Here is a 19,497-nt window from a genome sequence, read left to right on the forward strand (position 1 = left end):
TACACTATTTTGTTTTACGGATCATTTCGGCTAAGAGGACTGGGTGAGTCATGTAAAATATGGAATATACATAATATGTATTTTTTTATAAACAACTGGTAGCAAGATGAGTTGCAGATACTTGGCCTGTAACCAAATTTTAACTAACTCGTTTGACCTGTTAATTCTTTTCAGCTCAATACAACAGTGTAAAATGCCCATAATCTCACTTTAATACCCGGAAATACACGCGCAAATTATTATGATCCGCACAATATACAGTGATATAAAACAACAACAACAACAACAACAGCGATGAGTGTTTCAAAAGGATCAGATTCAGAATCGAAAGACAAAGATTCTGAGACAGTTGACGACCTAAATCCCGAGAAGGTATTTATTGGATTTTAAAATTGAAGGGTATGATAGACAATTTTGTTATAATGATCAGAATATCATTGCAACTTGAAACGACATTCGTACCCTGTGCAATTCGACCTAAAAATGAATTTCCAACCACTATGTACGCGTTCGTGGTATGATAAACCACAGCAAAAATAAACAAATCATTTTTATGAACTGTGTAAACTTGGTATGCTCAGGATTACTCTATTAAAATTTAGATATGTCATCAATAGTCATCTCTTAAATAGCATTTTTGCGGGTTGTGTTGAATTGAAACAATGAAAAATTGCCAAATGATTTAGTCACAAGTTATTTATTACAGCGTCCAACAAATCCATTGCCCGGAGCCCGGGGGCTACCCAAATTTTTCATCGGGCGACTGAAATTTTCCAGATGATGCCCGCCGGGCTACTATAAATCTATAAGAGTAGTAGCCTGGTTTATTGACAGACATACGTAGAATAAACACGCTGTCCATGTGTTTGTACACTGTGTATTGTTTATAATTCAATAACAAAGTGCAATCAATTATCTAATCAGTCACCGATCACTTGTGGTAATGTCGATTGTAAACAGTAACAGTGTATTTTAATCATCCAATCAGAATCAACATTTGTTGTCTGCTAATAATATAATGAGAGCCGGTTGGATAGTTGGCGCACATGATGCAACCTCATTTCGCAATTTGGAATTCTTTGTTAACCGCAACAATGAGTAATAGCGACAACGTTTTTGATGTCGTTAAATATCCAAGGACGCCGCACATTAAAATATCAAAACAATAGCGGATTCTTCAAAAGTTCAAAACGGTAACGAAACCGAAAATGAATATTAATTCCAACGGTGTGAACGCGGTTAATACCTGCTAATAAGTTTGCATTGTCAATTAATAATTGGATTAATCGACTGTTAATCGATAATCCCATATATGCCCGATTTATATTTTTTAAACCAAATTATGGGTGGGTAATATAGACAATAAGAGTCAGAAACACAGACGTTTGAAATTTTCGAAAGTGAAAGATATGAATTATGATAAGATAAGCTCCCAATCAGGACCGTTGTATTGCAACATGCGTAAATCACCTGACACGGTTTGCACGCATCGTGTACAGCTATTTTATGTTACAAATTATACATTAAATAAATGAATTTCTTTGTCCAGATAAAAAGCGCGCGAAAATTGGCGTGGGTGTATTTATTTGTAAATAAAAATTTCGTAGCGGGTACAACATTGAGATCATTTAATTTCCATTAAAAGTTTCGTTGTGAATTTTAACTAAAGTACCGGGGTATCTCGCGAGTTATTTGGCATTGACATTTCCTCTTAAAAAAATATAATGTAAACAAGCTGTATCATTACCGTTACGCTGTATCAATTCCTTCATTATTGGAACAATTATTGTATTGTATACTGACTGCACACAAGTGTCGTAACATACGGATGCAATACGTAAATTCGGACAGTACTTAAAGTCGGACACAAGTAAATAAATGATTTAATACTCTCTTGATTTCTTTGAAACTCGGTATTTGTTGTTAAAAAGGGCAATGGCATTGATTAACACCATAAGAGTCAATAGTATTGATCATCTAAACGCTTTATTTACGTTTCCGACTTTAGGTACTGTCCGAATTTAAGTACGCATACATGTGCACATACATGTAATATCTGCATGTAGTATATGATTTTCTTTGTACATTTACATTTAAGTACGGTGCCTGTACTGTAACATTAATTTATGATATTGACTGTGTACATCAGACTACTTGCTGTATTATATATATATGCAGGGATCATAATTTTGTCGGTCCTAGACCGATTGAGGTCATGAAAGACCGATTGAAAATCTCAAACAGTCGGTCTGATTCTGTTTGCTAAAATTCCCAAATCATGAAATCGATTACACAGTGCACACCCTAATAACCTTCTTATTTCGATTAGGTGTGAAAAACCATTCGCTGCAGTCTCTAAACCGGTCAGGACCAGATTATTGCACGTCAGCCAACTAGTATCAGAGTATGGCCCCAAGCAGCGAAGATTCGCACGGCTGTGTATTAGTCACACGTGTCAATATCAAATTATCATTCGATAATTTCACTGGCTTATACCTAGCACAATCGGTCCATAAGGTGTTCTCGTCCTGGATAAAATCGTTTACAGTTACTTCGGAGATACAAAGCTCGATGTTATCCTCGTGGAAATTGTGCATTTCATGCATGATAAAGTAAACTGTCATATAAACAAAGAAGAAAATCGGATAGTCTGCAATAATTGTGAGCGGACCTTATACACTGAAAGCACGCGCTGTAATTAAACAAAATATGCCGATACATTTTCCACCAGCGTAATAATTTGGCAATAAAAAAATAAAAGTCGCGGATCTGATCGACAGAACAGCCGAAAGTTATTTTTATGGGCGGAACTTCACATAAAATAGTACACAAGAAAAATAATATACATTGTATAAATCTTCAGTAAAAATCGTGTTAGAATCGAAATAATTTGTGTTCTTTATTGTTTGTTGTTGAATAACCCACGACCGAAAGTTTAGATGCGTGGTTTCAAATCAATTAATCCCTACGCATCTTTACTATCGGCCGTGGGTTATTCGACTACAAACTATACCTTACATGAATTATTTCTTAACTATTTGGTTTTGTTATTGTCAGTAACAAACCTACGCACAGACATTTGTATGGTTCAATGCATGTTTGTAAGCTATTATCGAGCTGACAAGGATTTAAAACATCGGTATAGATTTACACAGACTTATTATATTGACAACGATGAAAAACAGTCAGATAAAACAGCACACGAAACAACCAATGTCAATGAAATAGCAAATGATAAAACAAAATGAGAAAACTCGTATGTTCCGTTTTAAAATAAGGCCTAACGGAATTTAACTTGTACATTTATTATACCATCTTCATGAATAGCAAAATCAATGGTATATATTTTAACGTAATTTGTCATGATTTCGAATATAAATTTTCGGACACTTTTTCCCCATTTAAATCCGGACCGATTGATGTTGCGGGAAAATATGATCCCTGTATATATGTATGTATACAACTATACATATTATGTATATGTAAATGAAGAAATAAAATAAAGATGAAAACTTGCCTCTAATTATTTTGTAGGTAAATTTTATAGGCTACCAAATATTTGTATTGGTAGCCCAGTGGGCTACCTGGAAAATAAGAAATTTTTCGTACACTGTTTATTATATTCATAATGAATGATGTTGTATGTTATTTAATTTATTAATTGTTAGGTTCATTCGGCAAACAAGTGGGAGGCTGTAGACCTTGGGGATGATGATCGCAAAAAGAAGTTCTTAAAGCTTATGGGAGCTGCAAAGGTGAGTCATGGAATTAGCCACAGTTATACAAACATATAAACCCTGTATAACAGTTCTTTTTTAATAATTAGTTCATTTATGCTGAAATATCAATTATCCATACACCAGTACATTTGTAATAAATTATAAATATATTTCAGCTGTGAATGTTGCAATATTTGGATGCTTTCCCTGCGTTTATTTTTGTAGAAAAATATTTTCCTGTTCAATTATTCTAATGTAGCTGCAATCATGAAAGCCCAAAGCACTGTCATATTTCAATTGATTCTTAAAATAAGATCCATGCACCCTTAACCTATTATAACAACATTTTCTGGGTAGAAGTAGTAGTGCTTGTTTCTAGTGGAGATCACTGGAAGAACTTTTGCAAATCCTTGTACGTAATTATATAATCTTAACATGCCCTCATAAGAACATGATATGATAAGAAAATTGTAAAATTACAAAATTGGTCATTTGCTTTCAAGGACATCAACTCAGAATGATTTTCATATCATTGTCATATTAATTTAAAATGTTTGTTGTCTGTAAATTTTTAACCAGGTTTTCCGAAGGAAAAAACTGGTTATTAGATTGGCGAATGCGGGCGGGCTGGCTGGCTGGCGGGCGGGCTGGCGGAATAAGCTTGTCCGGGCCATAACTATGTCGTTCATTGTCAGATTTTAAAATCATTTGGCACATTTGTTCACCATCATTGGACGGTGTGTCGCGCGAAATAATTACGTCGATATCTCCAAGGTCAAGGTCACACTTTGAGTTCAAAGGTCAAAAATGGCCATAAATGAGCTTGTCCGAGCCATAACTATGTCGTTCATCGTCAGATTTTAAAATCATTTGGCACATTTGTTCACCATCATTGGACGGTGTGTCGCGCGAAATAATTACGTCGATATCTCCAAGGTCAAGGTCACACTTTGAGTTCAAAGGTCAAAAATGGCCATAAATGAGCTTGTCCTGGCCATACATGTAACTATGTCATTCATTGTGAGATTTTAAAATCATTTGGCACATTTGTTCACCATCATGGGACGGTGTGTCCCACGAAAGAATCACGTCAATATCTCCAATGTCAAGGTCGCCACGACTAAAAATAGATTTAAAAAAAAAAAAAAAATTACAAAGGGGGTTAATTTTTTTTGTTCATTTCAAAAGTTCAGTTTGAGTTTTCTCCCTTTATCAGATTTTTTTTTCACAATGAAAACCTGGTTTTGTGACAATTTTGTCCCTTGTTCTTCATGTTGTACTGTATTAAAAGATCAAAATACCTGAACATGAAACTGCAGGCGATGATTTGGACAAATTAAGAAATTCGCAATATTCGTTAGCTTTACGATTGACTAGAACACATATTTGCATACATATTATTGTTTGAAAATGAAAAAAAAAGGGCAATGTCAAAATGACATTTTTTTACCGTCTTAAATGGCATTTTTTTACCGTCTTAAATGGCATTTCAATAATTTACTCTTAACAAATGCACTCCCATTTGCAGACTAGCAATACATGAATCAAGCTCCCTCTTCGAAATTTTTAACTGGCCATAGCAATCTGATGTGTAGAATTGTACATCCCTGGAACTGATTTACTTGGACAAGAACGGTGTTAGAAAAGTCTTCAAGTGTACACTTACACTGTCACTTTGAATTGTATTTTCTTGCAGCAAGAGCACAGAGGCAGGTTTGTGATTGGTGACAAGGAACCTGTGCATGCACATACCAGGGACAGTAAGTTTGTGTTTTTGAGGAATATATGCCACAGTCATACGAATTGGTAACATGCTGATCTAAGTATTTCATCAGCCCTTTTAACATATACCTGTATATAAAAGATTAAGTATAAGTTATACATATTTCTGTAGCAATTCAAAACCAATTAAAGTTTTTTTTAATAGGAAAATTTCATGGTATTCATTATGTTGAACACTGCTTTTTTTAACTTGTAGGGACCTGATAAGACACTTTAAACCTATACAGAGGAAGTTTAAAATAGTTATTATCTCTTTTGTGTACTAAAATTGAAAATTCTGCATGCCAGTACAACACAAGTTTTTAAGAACATACCCCGGTATATCTGTATATGAAGGGTGGAAAATGTTGAGATGTCTGTTTGCAGATAGTTTGAGGTTTTTAGGATGAATAAGTAGGCACAATTGTAGTCCTGAATAAAGATTACAGCTTGATTGCGCCTTTTGTCAAAATTTACCTTTCTTGATTAGAATTCTTCGCATTTTGAATATCTTATCTTGTTGGTTTTGAATATATTATCTGGTTTTATAGAGAAAAAAATAGCCAATTGAACGTTTATTCAACTGTATTTGCTTAGTGGCAGCCAATGACTTATTTTATACTTCTGTTGACAGATAAAGAGACTGAAGAAATCAACAAGCATCTGGAAGAACAGTTCAAGCAAACGTTTGAGCATCGGGTCACCAGGCATTCACACAAAGGGCTTGGGTTTGCTGATGGAGAGTCAAACTTGTCTTCAAGTGGCCTCGACAGTAAAACTAATAAAGATAATGATAGCTTGGAAGAAAAACAATCAGAAAAATGTGAAAAGAACACAAGTGAGGATGTTAATAAAAAGCGTCAACATGATGAGGCTGCTGAAAAGACTGAAACTCCTCCCAAAAAGCCCAAGATGATCATGAATTTTGTAAAATCTAGCGATTCAAACTAGTGTAGAATGCAGGGAAAAAAAGCAGTACTAGTATATGAATTTTATGAATTGTGCATCATATTTCATCCCATCATTTAGGATTGGATATACCATTGTTTGACTTGCATTTTATTATTAAAATGACAAAATGTAGTCTGTCTTGATATTAATTTTTCTTCTTAAATATTCTTTAAAAAAGGGATTTCTGATTTTCACAACATTGGATAGGTTAATCTAGATTAAGGAAATGATGTGTTAATTTCACTTCTGATTTGGTCAATGGAAGGTTGAATGTTATGCTTTTGAACTATTACCACTTCCTTGAGTAAGACTGTTTTAATACGTTTATACAAATGTCATTTAGCACAAAGTGGATGATGATCTTTACGGGATTTGTTGTCAGATTGTAAAAATTACATTTTAAAAGCGTCTTGTCAAACATTAAACAAATAAAACAACACTTTTATTATATAAGGGAGCGAAATGGCAATAATCACCTAGACTCGTAATGAAAATACAGTTTCGGTTATGAAAAATGATGATTTGTTGTTGATAAATCAATAAATTATACATGTGGGTTTCTGATGTAAAGAATATAACGCAAGCATCTTATGACAGTTTTGGCAGCTTTTTAATCCAAAAGACACCGTTTCAAGCCCAGATAGGGAACAACATTTCTCTTTTATTTTTGTTCTTGTTAATTTATTGGAGCTCAAGAATTGTTCAAATCTGAAAAGTCCTTTTAACTAACTTCACTTTTTGTACGACTAGAATTACTATTTTAAATTGATTTTCTACATCATAATACAAGGTATATATCACGATAGGATTGAAACATCCTAAAGCAACTTGAGAAGGGAATGTTTATGAGTAATGATTTTTGAATAATTATTTTTGCTCTTGTTTGAAGGACAGCTGCGACAGATGCAGAAAAAGTAAAGTGGTGCTTTATGAACAGTTCTAATTTTTTTCCCAAGTTGTACCTGTGTCAGGATTATCATGGATTTTACTGGAACTGTTGCAAGAAGATTAACAAAAATATCATAACTTAAAGTGAGAGATAAGCATATAGATAAGAATTTTTTTTTTGGGGGGGGGGATGTGTGGAATTTATTGACCTTGATTATTGATGACTTGTTTAGTATTTTTTGTTACTGCTTGATACCTCAGGAACTAATGATGCACCTGGACATATTTTTAAGTAATAGTGTTTTGAATTTTCCGATTTTTGTCCGATATTACATTAGAAGTAGGAAATTTACAATTGTGTACATCTCTGGAACTAATAAAGCAACTTCAATGACATTTTTAGGCAGTTACCCTACCATGGTTTGATGCACACATTACGTAATTTTGTTTCTTCCTGTCCAGACAATCAGCCGGTACATTGACAAAAGGCATTATCAAGAAGCATTGATCACATCAGTTATATGAGCGGCACTCTGGCAAAATAGAGTTAATGGAAAAGTGCAGTGTTGTCTCAGATAAGCCTGTGCAATCCGCACAGGGACAAACTTGGCTTTTATGGTACTTTCGTTTCAAGGACCTGTCTTCTAAAAAAAATTCCAGTCTAATCAGAAAGTGTCGTCCCTGATTAGCCTGTGTGGACTGCGTGGGCTAATCTGGGATGACTTAAGGTAGTGCACCTCTAATGGGCACATATCCAAATATAATCTAATTAATTATTTTCTTAATCAGCATCATTTCACTGAACTACATGCAAATTTGTAGGTAGGCTTTCCATGCTTTTTAAAAAAATATACCGATTTTTTCAAAACCACCCCCACGCTCGGCTTTTGTCCAGTTTATTTTCACCCCTGGGGTATATAAAAGTTCCATAATTCATTCAAATTTCCAAATATGGGCATGCAGTTGGTGTGTACAGATGCTGTAAAGGTGTTTAAAGTTTAAACAAGATGAAATAAGTATTCTTTTACAGACATTTATTTTTTACAAATTTTTATCTATGGAAGAGCACCATGAAATGTAAGTGATTTCAGCCAAGTAAAAATTGGGTCGGTTAAAAACAAAGTGTCATAAAATTCAAAATAGTATCATTTAAGTCATATTTTAAACTTAGTTTTTATAGAAACACTATATACAGCAAAAATACCAAGAACTAGACAGATTTACCGTTTATTTTTTGAAATAAAAATAAAAATGCAACATGCATGGTTCGTATTTTCAACAGTAAATCACCCAATTTCGCCATAATGTTGTTTTAATTTTAATAATTGAAAAATGTGCATAAAAATTGCAACATATTTAACAATAAATATAGCTTATATGCCATATTAAATCAAATTACGTTAGAAAATAAATAAAACGCGTCGCAAAAAAGTATACGTCGTCGGCCGGATTCGAACCTGCGCGGGAATATCCCAAAAGATTTCTAGTCTATCGCCTTAACCACTAGGCTACGGCACCTAATAGTAGGCTCTTCAACCTTCGAAGAAATCGCGGGAAATCATTAGAGGTGCACTACCTTAAGACTACAAACCTGCATTAAGCACTGTTTTTCCAGGGCAATACTTATATTCTTGTTACGATGTACATGTACAGCAGCATCAACAAGAAGTCACAGAAATACTGTTAGACTAGAATTGGTGAAAATTGTTCTGCATGAAAGTCTTAGCCTTCTCCAAGTCAGTCTTCCATGAGAATTAAATGCAATAACAACAAGATAATTATTGTTCGTCATTGTTGTAGATCTTTGAAGAGCTTTTCAGATGCATCATCTTGAAATATAAGGCTTCTTTCCTATATTTAGTCAATGTGTCAAAAATTGTGACCGATAGCACTAAAACAGTTGTCATATATTGAGGGCTTGCGGATTCAATTTACTCCCAATTATTGTCACATGACTTCCTAACTAGGAAACACGGAAGTTCTAGGACTTAAAAAAATACAGATAAAAAGCTAAGAAAAAAAGAAAAAGATTCCTCAATTAAATGATTAAGCATATGAACACCTTATAACAAACAACTTACTGAAGTCTGAATTTCTTGTTTAATTTCAATTTTGAAATGTTCAGGATTAGTATTGTGCAGTCCAGTCAAAACTTCAAATGTTATGAGGCTAACTTTCATAGTAAATTTATCAGAGAGTTTATTCTTTATTTTTGTTTTCAAAAGTAAATGCAACTAATTTATACTTTAATTTTGTCAGATTTCTGTCTGTCAGTCTGCAATATGTAAAATATAACAAACAAACTAGCATTTTACGCATTTAATAAACATAAGGGTATTATCAATAAAATTGGCCAAATACTGCCTATTAACAAAATAGTTCAAATTGATGAAAATGATAAAAGTTGTTGATATTATGTTCAAAACTATACACACTATAACAACCAAGATAGGCAAATCCTTTGGATCAAGTTTTGAATGATATAACAATGGCTTAAACCTTGAGGCAGATATTTCAAAAAACAATATTTGTAGCAGATTTAAAAGATTTAATGAGCTGCCAAGAATATTGATAAATTTCACACATTTATGCAATTTAACACATTTGTAGAAAAGCATTTGCCAACTTTGGTCAATGAAAAAGTGACAATTAATCAAATCAACAAAAATAAATGCAATCTTTAACAACTCTTCACAGAAAAATGACCACAGGCATTATTTTTCTGATGACCAAATTATTAATAATAATCATAAACTATACAAACAGTTGGTATACATTTTAATCACACTATTTTATGTTAAATTACAAATCCTCTAAAGATGACATACTTAAGATATAAATGACATTTTCTTTCTTCTTGTAAACTGTTTTAAGCAATAAACCGTCCATCCAAAATAGTAATGATATTTATTACACCAAACATGTCCAGGTACATGTAGATCAAATCAAAACAGAACATAATTCTCACAATGATGTTATTTCTTGAGGCTTCCACTGTAAAATACGTTTTCAAAATTCAAATTTGTTTGGTTGTGTTTTCAAAACTATCTTTTGACTCTCACTTAAATTAAAACATACCAATGAAATCAGTTGACAAGCAAATTGAGTATAATGCATCATTTGTATCAGATACATTGTACTTGAGTTAAATGATGAAGTCCTCATCCAATTAATAGCTTTACATTTGAGCCAGCCCTAAGAAAAGAGGGCTTTATACTAATGTGTAAAGTTTCATCCCGTATTAGCCTGCGCAGTCCCCACAAGCTAATCTGAGAAAACACTTTCAGCCTAGACTGTGTTTTTGGAATGGAGAGAACTGCACAGGCTAATCTGGGATGATACTTTACGCACATGCCTTAAGCTCCATTTTCCCAAAGCTTTGCTCATTTACAGTAGACTATAAATATAAATCTTGCAAAATAGTCTAATCACACATGGCTAGTAAAAATCTTTGTATAAAAATTCATGTTGGAGTCAACAGCACTTTGAATACACAATAAGGTCAATAACTACGTTCCTTTGTTAACCTTAAATAAATGACCAGAAGTAATCAAAATGATGAAAAAAAGTGAATAATTAATGGAAATACGCTTGCCGTGTGAAACTAAAATTAAATGAAACCAAACAAATATTAAAATCAAATGGCATGCATTTCTATTGATTGTTATTGTCAGATATGCTATCTACCTGGGGCTACATATTAGTATTATTACCAATACAGTTTCTATTAGTACACTCTTTTCATAGCATTTTCATAAATAAAATAAAAATGTTATTTTTAAATCTATAAGGACAAGTACATAATTTAACACTTTGCCAAAAAGCAAACGTCAGGCTATCTTGAAACTAAAACATAATTATGGTTATTCCATGGTACTAGATCCTTCATCTTGATACCAACATGTATTCATTTTGAAATTCACTGGTATTATTGATTACACTGTTAGTAACTGATGGTGCATGGGATATACACCCTCAGTAATTTCATACCATACGATAGCGAAGCTCGAGTATAGTATGAAAGTACTGAGGGTGTATATCCCATACACCATCAGTTACTAACTAACGATTATATCTCAACTGACTACTCGATTACTCAGGGTGTATGGAAATTACTCGGGGTGTATGGAAAATACACCATGGGCACGTGACCGCTCAAAGCCAATCGGATAAGGTCATTTTTGAAGGAGGTAAGATATAAGATGTCATTTTTAATCCAAGCAGGACATAAATTCACATACTTGACCATTGGAAGTGCACTTTACAGTGTTTTAATGTGGACATCATAACAAAAACTATATATGTTCACAGTATTTAAATTCCCATTGTTTTATTTGATAGGACAATTTAGTTATAATTGAAGTCTGATCAATCCAGTTCATATAGAATTAGCACACAATACCTAGGAAGCATTAAATGGTAATGTTTAATTCATGATGTTGAAATATTATAAGGTGTAATATTTTAACATTTTGAAAAACAATGTCAATGGAAGTCAATGAATTCAAAATTATAACCTATAGGAAAGTACATTCAGATTCAAAATAATAGTTCATTTGACATATGTTGTCAGTAAACTAACAAGAGGTACACAATTGGAAGAAAAGGGCATTGAAATACTGCATAAGGAATAAAGGTTTCAAGTACGCTCTGGTGGCCATGTATTGGTCACGAACATTTTTGAAAATAGTTAAATGAAGAACCAGGAACATTATTTAAGAAGAACCTTTAGAGGTATCGTTGTTTATCAGTTGATAAACATGATAAGAACTTTTCATGTGTAGGAATACAGCAACATGGGAGCCAGAATTGATTTAAAGGCCTACATCAGAATTGTTTATTGACCGACTCATGAAAAGTTATACACACAAATTTTTCATCTTAACATGAGCTATATTTTACCATTTTGTGTTCAGATTCGGTACATTGTGTAACTATTTCTTTTATGTCTATGAGTAATTTTACAACGCTCTTGCATCATGTCATTCTTTGTCTTCATGATACCAGTGTCCCACTAATTGTTTTGTAGCAGGGTCATTATAAAGACAACAGCCTTTTAAGACATGAAAGTAATTGTTATCCAACTGATACTAATATGTCACTTGTGTTTTACGTTTTGACAGTGAAGTATAAAGTGAATATTCACAATAAATAAATGCAAACATGTGCAAATACATGTATCTGCACATGGGTAACAAACAAATGAGGGTATGCTATTTTTATACAGTTCATTAGAAACAGTAAAGTATTCTCCTGAGTCACTTTAACATGATTTTTTGGTAAACAGGAACAAAATTATGAATGCCTTTATGCACGAGGTGTAATGTAAAGACTTTGGCACAAAAGTGCAAGCAATATGGACAGAAGACATGAATTGATACCAATAACTGTACAAGTAACTTTATATAACACGATATTTCCTGAAAAATTTGACACATTACGGAATAAATAATGTTATATTTCTAATTTGTAGGTTGAGATATAGATATTTGCATATGAATACTAAGTTTAAGTCTTTATAGTTAGCCAAAATTGTACGTTCTGTTTGTGATAGCGCCTTTTTTAAGTTTTAACAGACAAATTAAAACGTTGATACAGAATGCACCAACATGTTTGGTCAATAAAATGAAGAGGAAAAAAATTAATCTACTCCAAAGGAGAGACCATTATGATCAGAAGCACAATGGTCTGCAGAATAAATCCATAGATCAGACTCCCAAGATGCCAATAAAGTTGTACAAGAACAATGCATATGCACCTTGTTCAGGGAAAATGGGGCTTAATGCATGTGCCTTAAGTGTCATTCCAGATTACACAGTGCAGTCCACTGATCAAGTACCACACATTCTGTCTAAACTGGATTTTTCCTAAGAAGAGTCTTTCTTAAAACAAAATATACCATAAAAGCGGAGAATGTCATCCTTGATTAGCCTGCGGAGACTGCACAGGCTAACCTGGGACAACACTTTACACACATGCATTAAGCTTTGTTTTCCCACAGCCAGGCTCACATGGACCTTGAGCAATCATACACATTGTAATCACACAGATTACATAAATGAGCTGTGCTCTGTGAAAAGGGGGTTTAATGCATATGCGTAAAGTGCCTTCCCAGATTAGCAGGTGCAGTCCTCACAGGCTAATCAGGGACAACACTTTCCACTTTTATGGCATTTTTCGTTAAAAGAAAGTCTCTTCTTAGCAAAAATCCAGTTTAGGTGGAAAGTGTCGTCCCTGATTAGCCTGTGCGGACTGCACAGGCTAATCCAGGATGACACTTTACGCACATGCATTAAACCCCCTTTTCACAGAGCATGGCCAAAATATACTTGACACGTGAAAACGCTAATACATGTACATTCACAAACTGATTGTTATACACATTATATTTGGACAATAATCACAGCAGAAAAAAACAAGCCTATCTGGACGGGAGAGTATGAACACACTTATCTGCAACACAGCAGTCTTTTAAATAATTTTCCCATTCATTGGCTTTGCATGCCAACATGGCCATGCTTGATGATAAGCTGAGTTTAAATAATGCTGAAGCTTCAAACATATAAAACACTTTAACTTATTATTTCACTCGAGTCCTGTTTTCGTGAAAACTTTGTAGATGGGTCACAGTTCTATCTGTCAGTCAAATGCAGCATGTCAAAGTAATGATGTCGAAAAATACCCATGATTACGTGAACCTTGCATTAGACAGCTGAATATTGGTCGCCAGTTGTATATCAACTTAGTTTATGAAGCAGAATGTTTCAGTTTTATCACTAGCAACCAGTCATCAGCTCTTGAGGCTATAAAACACTTATAGGCAGCAAAACCTTTTTCTTTGATCATTTTCTTTTGAAATACACTTTAATAACAGCAGTTTGATCACATTCAGCAAACCTGAAATGATGTTCACTTTAGTTTTCAAGATGATATCTCTCTGTTTTGCATTATTTTTTCGAAGGATTTCCTTTTGTAGTGGGTCTAGACTGTGTGTTTAGTTTGTTAGGTGTGGGAGTGGCTGTGGCCCGTAAGCCCATGGGTGTGCCTGCAGTGTTCCTAAGGGGTTGGGGGGTAGCCCGGGGTTGACTGGCCCCACTGGAGGTCACCTTGCTTTGCATGGGTGACCGGGTATTGTTGGCCCGTGGGGTTGTACCCGGAATCTTCAGGGAGTTCCCTGTTGTCTTTGGAATGCTTCCTGTTGACGACCGACCAACTGAACCTCTGTTTGAGCTCTACAAAGGAATACTGGATATTTAATGTTAAATAGAAATTCATTGGCGGCTTAACATCCCAAAAAGAAGTTAAACTTTTAAATAAGTGCAAAAACGTTCCTTTTCTTGCAATATGCAAAAGAATTAAGACTGAAGGTTCAAAGTATATAATTTATTTTTAGAAATAATGATGATAATATTCATTTGTTTCTTATATATTTCATATTATTCAATACACAGTATTCCAGATAAATACATCTTATATTCAACAATTGATATAGTCATATACGGGACAACACAAGCACACAAAACTGATGAAAAGATCTAACATCCCTAGAAAAAGCAGCCCACCTGTCGCCATTAATGTTTGCTGTGGCATAATAGATATGGTGTCCATCTAGCAACAGATAGGTCATGGGTTAGATCCCCACTGCCAGAGCGTTCTTTGGAACTCCCTTATGTATCAAGCACTAGTTTTACCCAGGAAATGGACTTGAGATCATTCCAATAAGCCTTAGACTCTCAATGCAATCAAGCTGAAATAAATAGGTTTAAATCTAAGCCCACCTTTCCTTCTGAGCCAGGTTTCTTGGTTCCCCCTGACCCCGTCCTCTCTGTGGAGTGGTCTGCCTCGTTGTTATTGGCCTCGTTATGTCCCTCCTCGGACGGTCCTGAGATGACCCCGTTTATTGCACTGTTGTCGTTGTCAGCCACATCTCTCTCTTGTTTTATGTCGTCCTTCCATTCCCTCATCAGTTTCAAGACATTGGTTGACTTACTTTCGCTGTCACCCTAATTTTGACAAAAGTGGACATAATTTTCCAATGATATATTGCCACATTATAATTACCAGTACTGGGGCCTAATCCCTGCCTAAGAAACATACATGTAGATATGTTAATGACTCAGACTGATCATTTTAATTTAAAGGTCACAGAATGACATTCAATGATCTTGTTGTAAGTCCTTATCTGTTAACGTTATATTTCTTTGAAAGTCCATACACCATAACAGACAAGGGTTGTAATTTGCACATTCCCATAACTGTTTCATTGTTATTCATCAGGGCTTGTTAAGACACTGTTTCATATTGTAAGTCAACATTTTCTGTCTCTCAAGTTATAATATCAAGAATTCAGGCCTCTTCTTCCACACTGCTACTACAAGACTGCCTACAAGGGTCCATTTGAAAATACACATATATCTTTGTTAGAAGATAGTCTTTGTGTTGAGTTTTCTAAATTTTATACTGATGTACCGGTATGATATTAGAACAAAATTAGGTCTGTAAATGCACACTGCTATTATGTTGAACAAGGGACAAAATTGTCACAAAACCAGGTTTTCATTGTGAAAAAAAAATGTGATAAAGGGAGAAAACTCAAACTGAACTTTTGAAATGAACAAAAAAAATTAACCCCCTTTGTAAGTTTGTTTTAAAAAAAAATCTATTTTTAGTCGTGGCGACCTTGACATTGGAGATATTGACGTGATTCTTTCGTGCGACACACCGTCCCATGATGGTGAACAAATGTGCCAAATGATTTTAAAATCTCACAATGAATGACATAGTTATGGCCCGGACAAGCTTGTTCCGCCAGCCTGCCAGCCAGCCAGCCAGCCAGCCAGCCCGCCCGCATTCGCCAATCTAATAACCAGTTTTTTCCTTCGGAAAACCTGGTTAACAAAAAGACATTATTTTGGATTTGGTGGAGTATAAATTTTAATTCATGAGTGGTCATAGAAAATATATTTTTCTATGATCATGAGTGAAATAAAATCAATATTCCACCAAATCCAAAATAAAGTCAATATATCTACAACCTAGGAATGCAGTAATTCTGTGTTATACCGTAATCCAGTGATGGCTAAGTATTTCTCCCGCTGTAAATCGATGGGCTGGATCTACGATCAGCATACCTCGTATACAGTCTTTGGCTGCAAAGATTATTTTAATTATATATCAGCAACGTTCATGGAAAACTGAGTTTCAAGCATGTGGCTCAAGTGTCATCTTAACGTAAAAGCTAATCAGGAACGACACCTTCCACAGTTACAGACTTTTTTAATAAAAGAAGTTTCTTCCGAACTAAAAATCCAGTTGAAGCAGAAAGTATCGTCCCTGCACAGGCTAATCTGGGACGAAACTGGGCACATGCATAACGCCCAGTTATCTAAGAATTCTGCTCATAAAAGCATGTGTACAGAAATTAAGTTTGTCAGTCATGTTAATGTAACAAATGCTTGAGACTTAAACCGATTCTCTGATGAAGAATACAAAGATTTTAGCATTTTAATCAACAACCAAATTTTGCTAGGTGAACATGAACTTTGGTTTATACAAAATTTACAAGACGATTAATTTATATCTATACACAGTTTAGCAATATTTTGTAATATAATAAAGTCGAATAATTATTACTTTATTTCAAACTCATTATTTAAAAAAAATCCTGATATACAACAGACTCAAAGCATTCCTTACTGAATCTTTTTTTTGTCATTTAAAGGATTTATTATTTGTTAACCGTTTCCCACTCAAAAGCAAAGTAAAAATGGCTCTGTGAAAACAGCATAAAACCAGAACAGCTTGCCAGTAACTCGCAGCCTGTTCGGTTGTCATAATGCTGTTTGCTGCTCATCAGTATCTAAAGGTTGGAAATGAAGCCTTTAAAACTTGAATCTAGTAAGAAAGGTCTTTAATTAAATATAACTTTCTAAGGGACAAAATTGCCTGAAAATACGAATTTTAGTGGTAAAGGGTTTAATCACATCAGAAACATTCATGGAAAACTGGGCTTAATGCATGTGCCTTAAGTGTTGTACCAGAGTACAAGATAATCAGGAACGAGACGATCCGCAGTTACAGAATAAAAAAAAAGAGTATCTTCTAAACTAAAAATCTATTGTAGGCAGAAAGTGTTTTCCCTGCACAGGCTATTCTGGGACGAAACTTCAAACACGCATTAAGCCCAGTTTTCTTAGAACACTGCTCATATTAGCATAAGCACAGAAATTGAGCTTTCAGTCATGTTAATGTAACATATGCTTGAGACTTTGGACGATTCTCTAATGAAAATTACAACAATATTTTGGCATTTTATCGACAACCAAGTTTTGCTAGGTGAACATTTTATCCAATTACAGTTTGTCAATATTTTGTAATATAAAAACTTCAAATTACATTATTTCAAACTTATGTGTTAAAAAATTCCTGATACACAAAAGACTCAAAGCATTCATTAAGGAAGCGCACCTCTAATGATTTCCCGCGATTTCTTCGAAGGTTGAAGAGCCTACTATTAGGTGCCGTAGCCTAGTGGTTAAGGCGATAGACTAGAAATCTTTTGGGATATTCCCGCGCAGGTTCGAATCTTGCAGACGACGTATACTTTTTTGCGACGCGTTTTATTTATTTTCTAACGTAATTTGATTTAATATGGCATATAAGCTATATTTATTGTTAAATATGTTGCAATTTTTATGCACATTCTTCAATTATTAAAATTAAAACACATTATGGCGAAAATGGGTGATTTACTGTTGAAAATACGAACCATGCATGTTGCATTTTTATTTTTATTTCAAAAAGTAAACGGTAAATCTGTCTATTTCTTGGTATTTTTGCTGTATATAGTGTTTCTATAAAAACTAAGTTTAAAATATGACTTAAATGATAATATTTTGAATTTTATGACACTTTGTATTTTAAACGACCCAATTTTTACTTGGCTGAAATCACTTACATTTCATGGCGCTCTTCCATAGATAAAAATTTGTAAAAAATAAATGTCTGTAAAAGAATACTTATTCCATCTTGTTTAAACTTTAAACACCTTTACAGCATCTGTACACACCAACTGCATGCCCATATTTGGAAATTTGAATGAATTATGGAACTTTTATATACCCCAGGGGTGAAAATAAACTGGACAAAAGCCGAGCGTGGGGGTGGTTTTGAAAAAATCGGTATATTTTTTTAAAAAGCATGGAAAGCCTACCTACAAATTTGCATGTAGTTCAGTGAAATGATGCTGATTAAGAAAATAATTACTTAGATTATATTTGGATATGTGCCCATTAGAGGTGCGCTACCTTAATGAATCTTTTTTGTAATTAATGATTTATTAACAATTTAGTCAAAAATAATTATTTAACTCAAAGCTAACAATTTAGATTTTGTTATAGAGGTTTCCATCGTCTCTTATTACCACACTTACAATATCGCTGCATGTTAACCCTTGGCCACTCACTTTGACAATATTGCTGCATGTTAACCCTTGCCCACTCACTTTGACAATATCGCTGCATGTTAACCCTTGCCCACTCACTTTGACAATATTGCTGCATGTTAACCCTTGCCCACTCACTTTGACAATATTGCTGCATGTTAACCCTTGCCCACTCACTTTAACAATATCGCTGCATGTTAACCCTTGCCCACTCACTTTGACAATATCGCTGCATGTTAACCCTTGCCCACTCACTTTGACAATATTGCTGCATGTTAACCCTTGCCCCCTCGCTTTGACAATATCGCTGCATGTTAACCCTTGCCCCCTCGCTTTGGCAATATTGCTGCATGTTAACCCTTGCCCACTCACTTTGACAATATTGCTGCATGTTAACCCTTGCCCCCTCGCTTTGACAATATTGCTGCATGTTAACCCTTGCCCCCTCGCTTTGACAATATTGCTGCATGTTAACCCTTGCCCCCTCGCTTTGACAATATCGCTGCATGTTAACCCTTGCCCCCTCGCTTTGACAATATTGCTGCATGTTAACCCTTGCCCACTCGCTTTGACAATATCGCTGCATGTTAACCCTTGCCCACTCACTTTGACAATATTGCTGCGTGTTAACCCTTGCCCACTCACTTTGACAATATTGCTGCATGTTAACCCTTGCCCACTCACTTTGACAATATCGCTGCATGTTAACCCTTGCCCACTCACTTTGACAATATC

The 19,497-nt window shown here is 34.5% G+C and overlaps 2 protein-coding genes across 3 annotated transcripts in view; one reads left to right on the plus strand and one right to left on the minus strand.

The window, feature by feature from the left end:
• Positions 1–273: 273 nt before the first annotated feature.
• Positions 274–6,949, plus strand: LOC127853703 (small acidic protein-like). The gene is made up of 4 exons (XM_052388432.1): positions 274–372; positions 3,669–3,755; positions 5,416–5,479; positions 6,115–6,949. Exons 1-4 carry the CDS (start codon positions 295–297, stop codon positions 6,429–6,431), a joined length of 546 nt encoding a protein of 181 aa, XP_052244392.1. The 5' UTR covers positions 274–294; the 3' UTR covers positions 6,432–6,949.
• Positions 6,950–13,843: 6,894 nt separating this feature from the next.
• LOC127853690 (serine/threonine-protein kinase 33-like) overlaps positions 13,844–19,497 on the minus strand; it is a 64,206-nt gene continuing 58,552 nt past the window's right edge. For both annotated transcript variants that reach the window (XM_052388408.1, XM_052388406.1), the window contains 3 exons: positions 16,383–16,468; positions 15,098–15,322; positions 13,844–14,551 (listed from right to left, as the gene is read on the minus strand). In XM_052388408.1, the coding sequence (XP_052244368.1) occupies positions 14,267–14,551; positions 15,098–15,322; positions 16,383–16,468 (596 nt within the window). In that variant the 3' untranslated portion in view covers positions 13,844–14,266. The remainder of the gene's footprint in view (positions 14,552–15,097; positions 15,323–16,382; positions 16,469–19,497) is intronic.

This window comes from Dreissena polymorpha, chromosome 12 (genome assembly GCF_020536995.1).
Source record: "Dreissena polymorpha isolate Duluth1 chromosome 12, UMN_Dpol_1.0, whole genome shotgun sequence".
In the NCBI taxonomy this organism is placed as follows: domain Eukaryota; kingdom Metazoa; phylum Mollusca; class Bivalvia; order Myida; family Dreissenidae; genus Dreissena; species Dreissena polymorpha.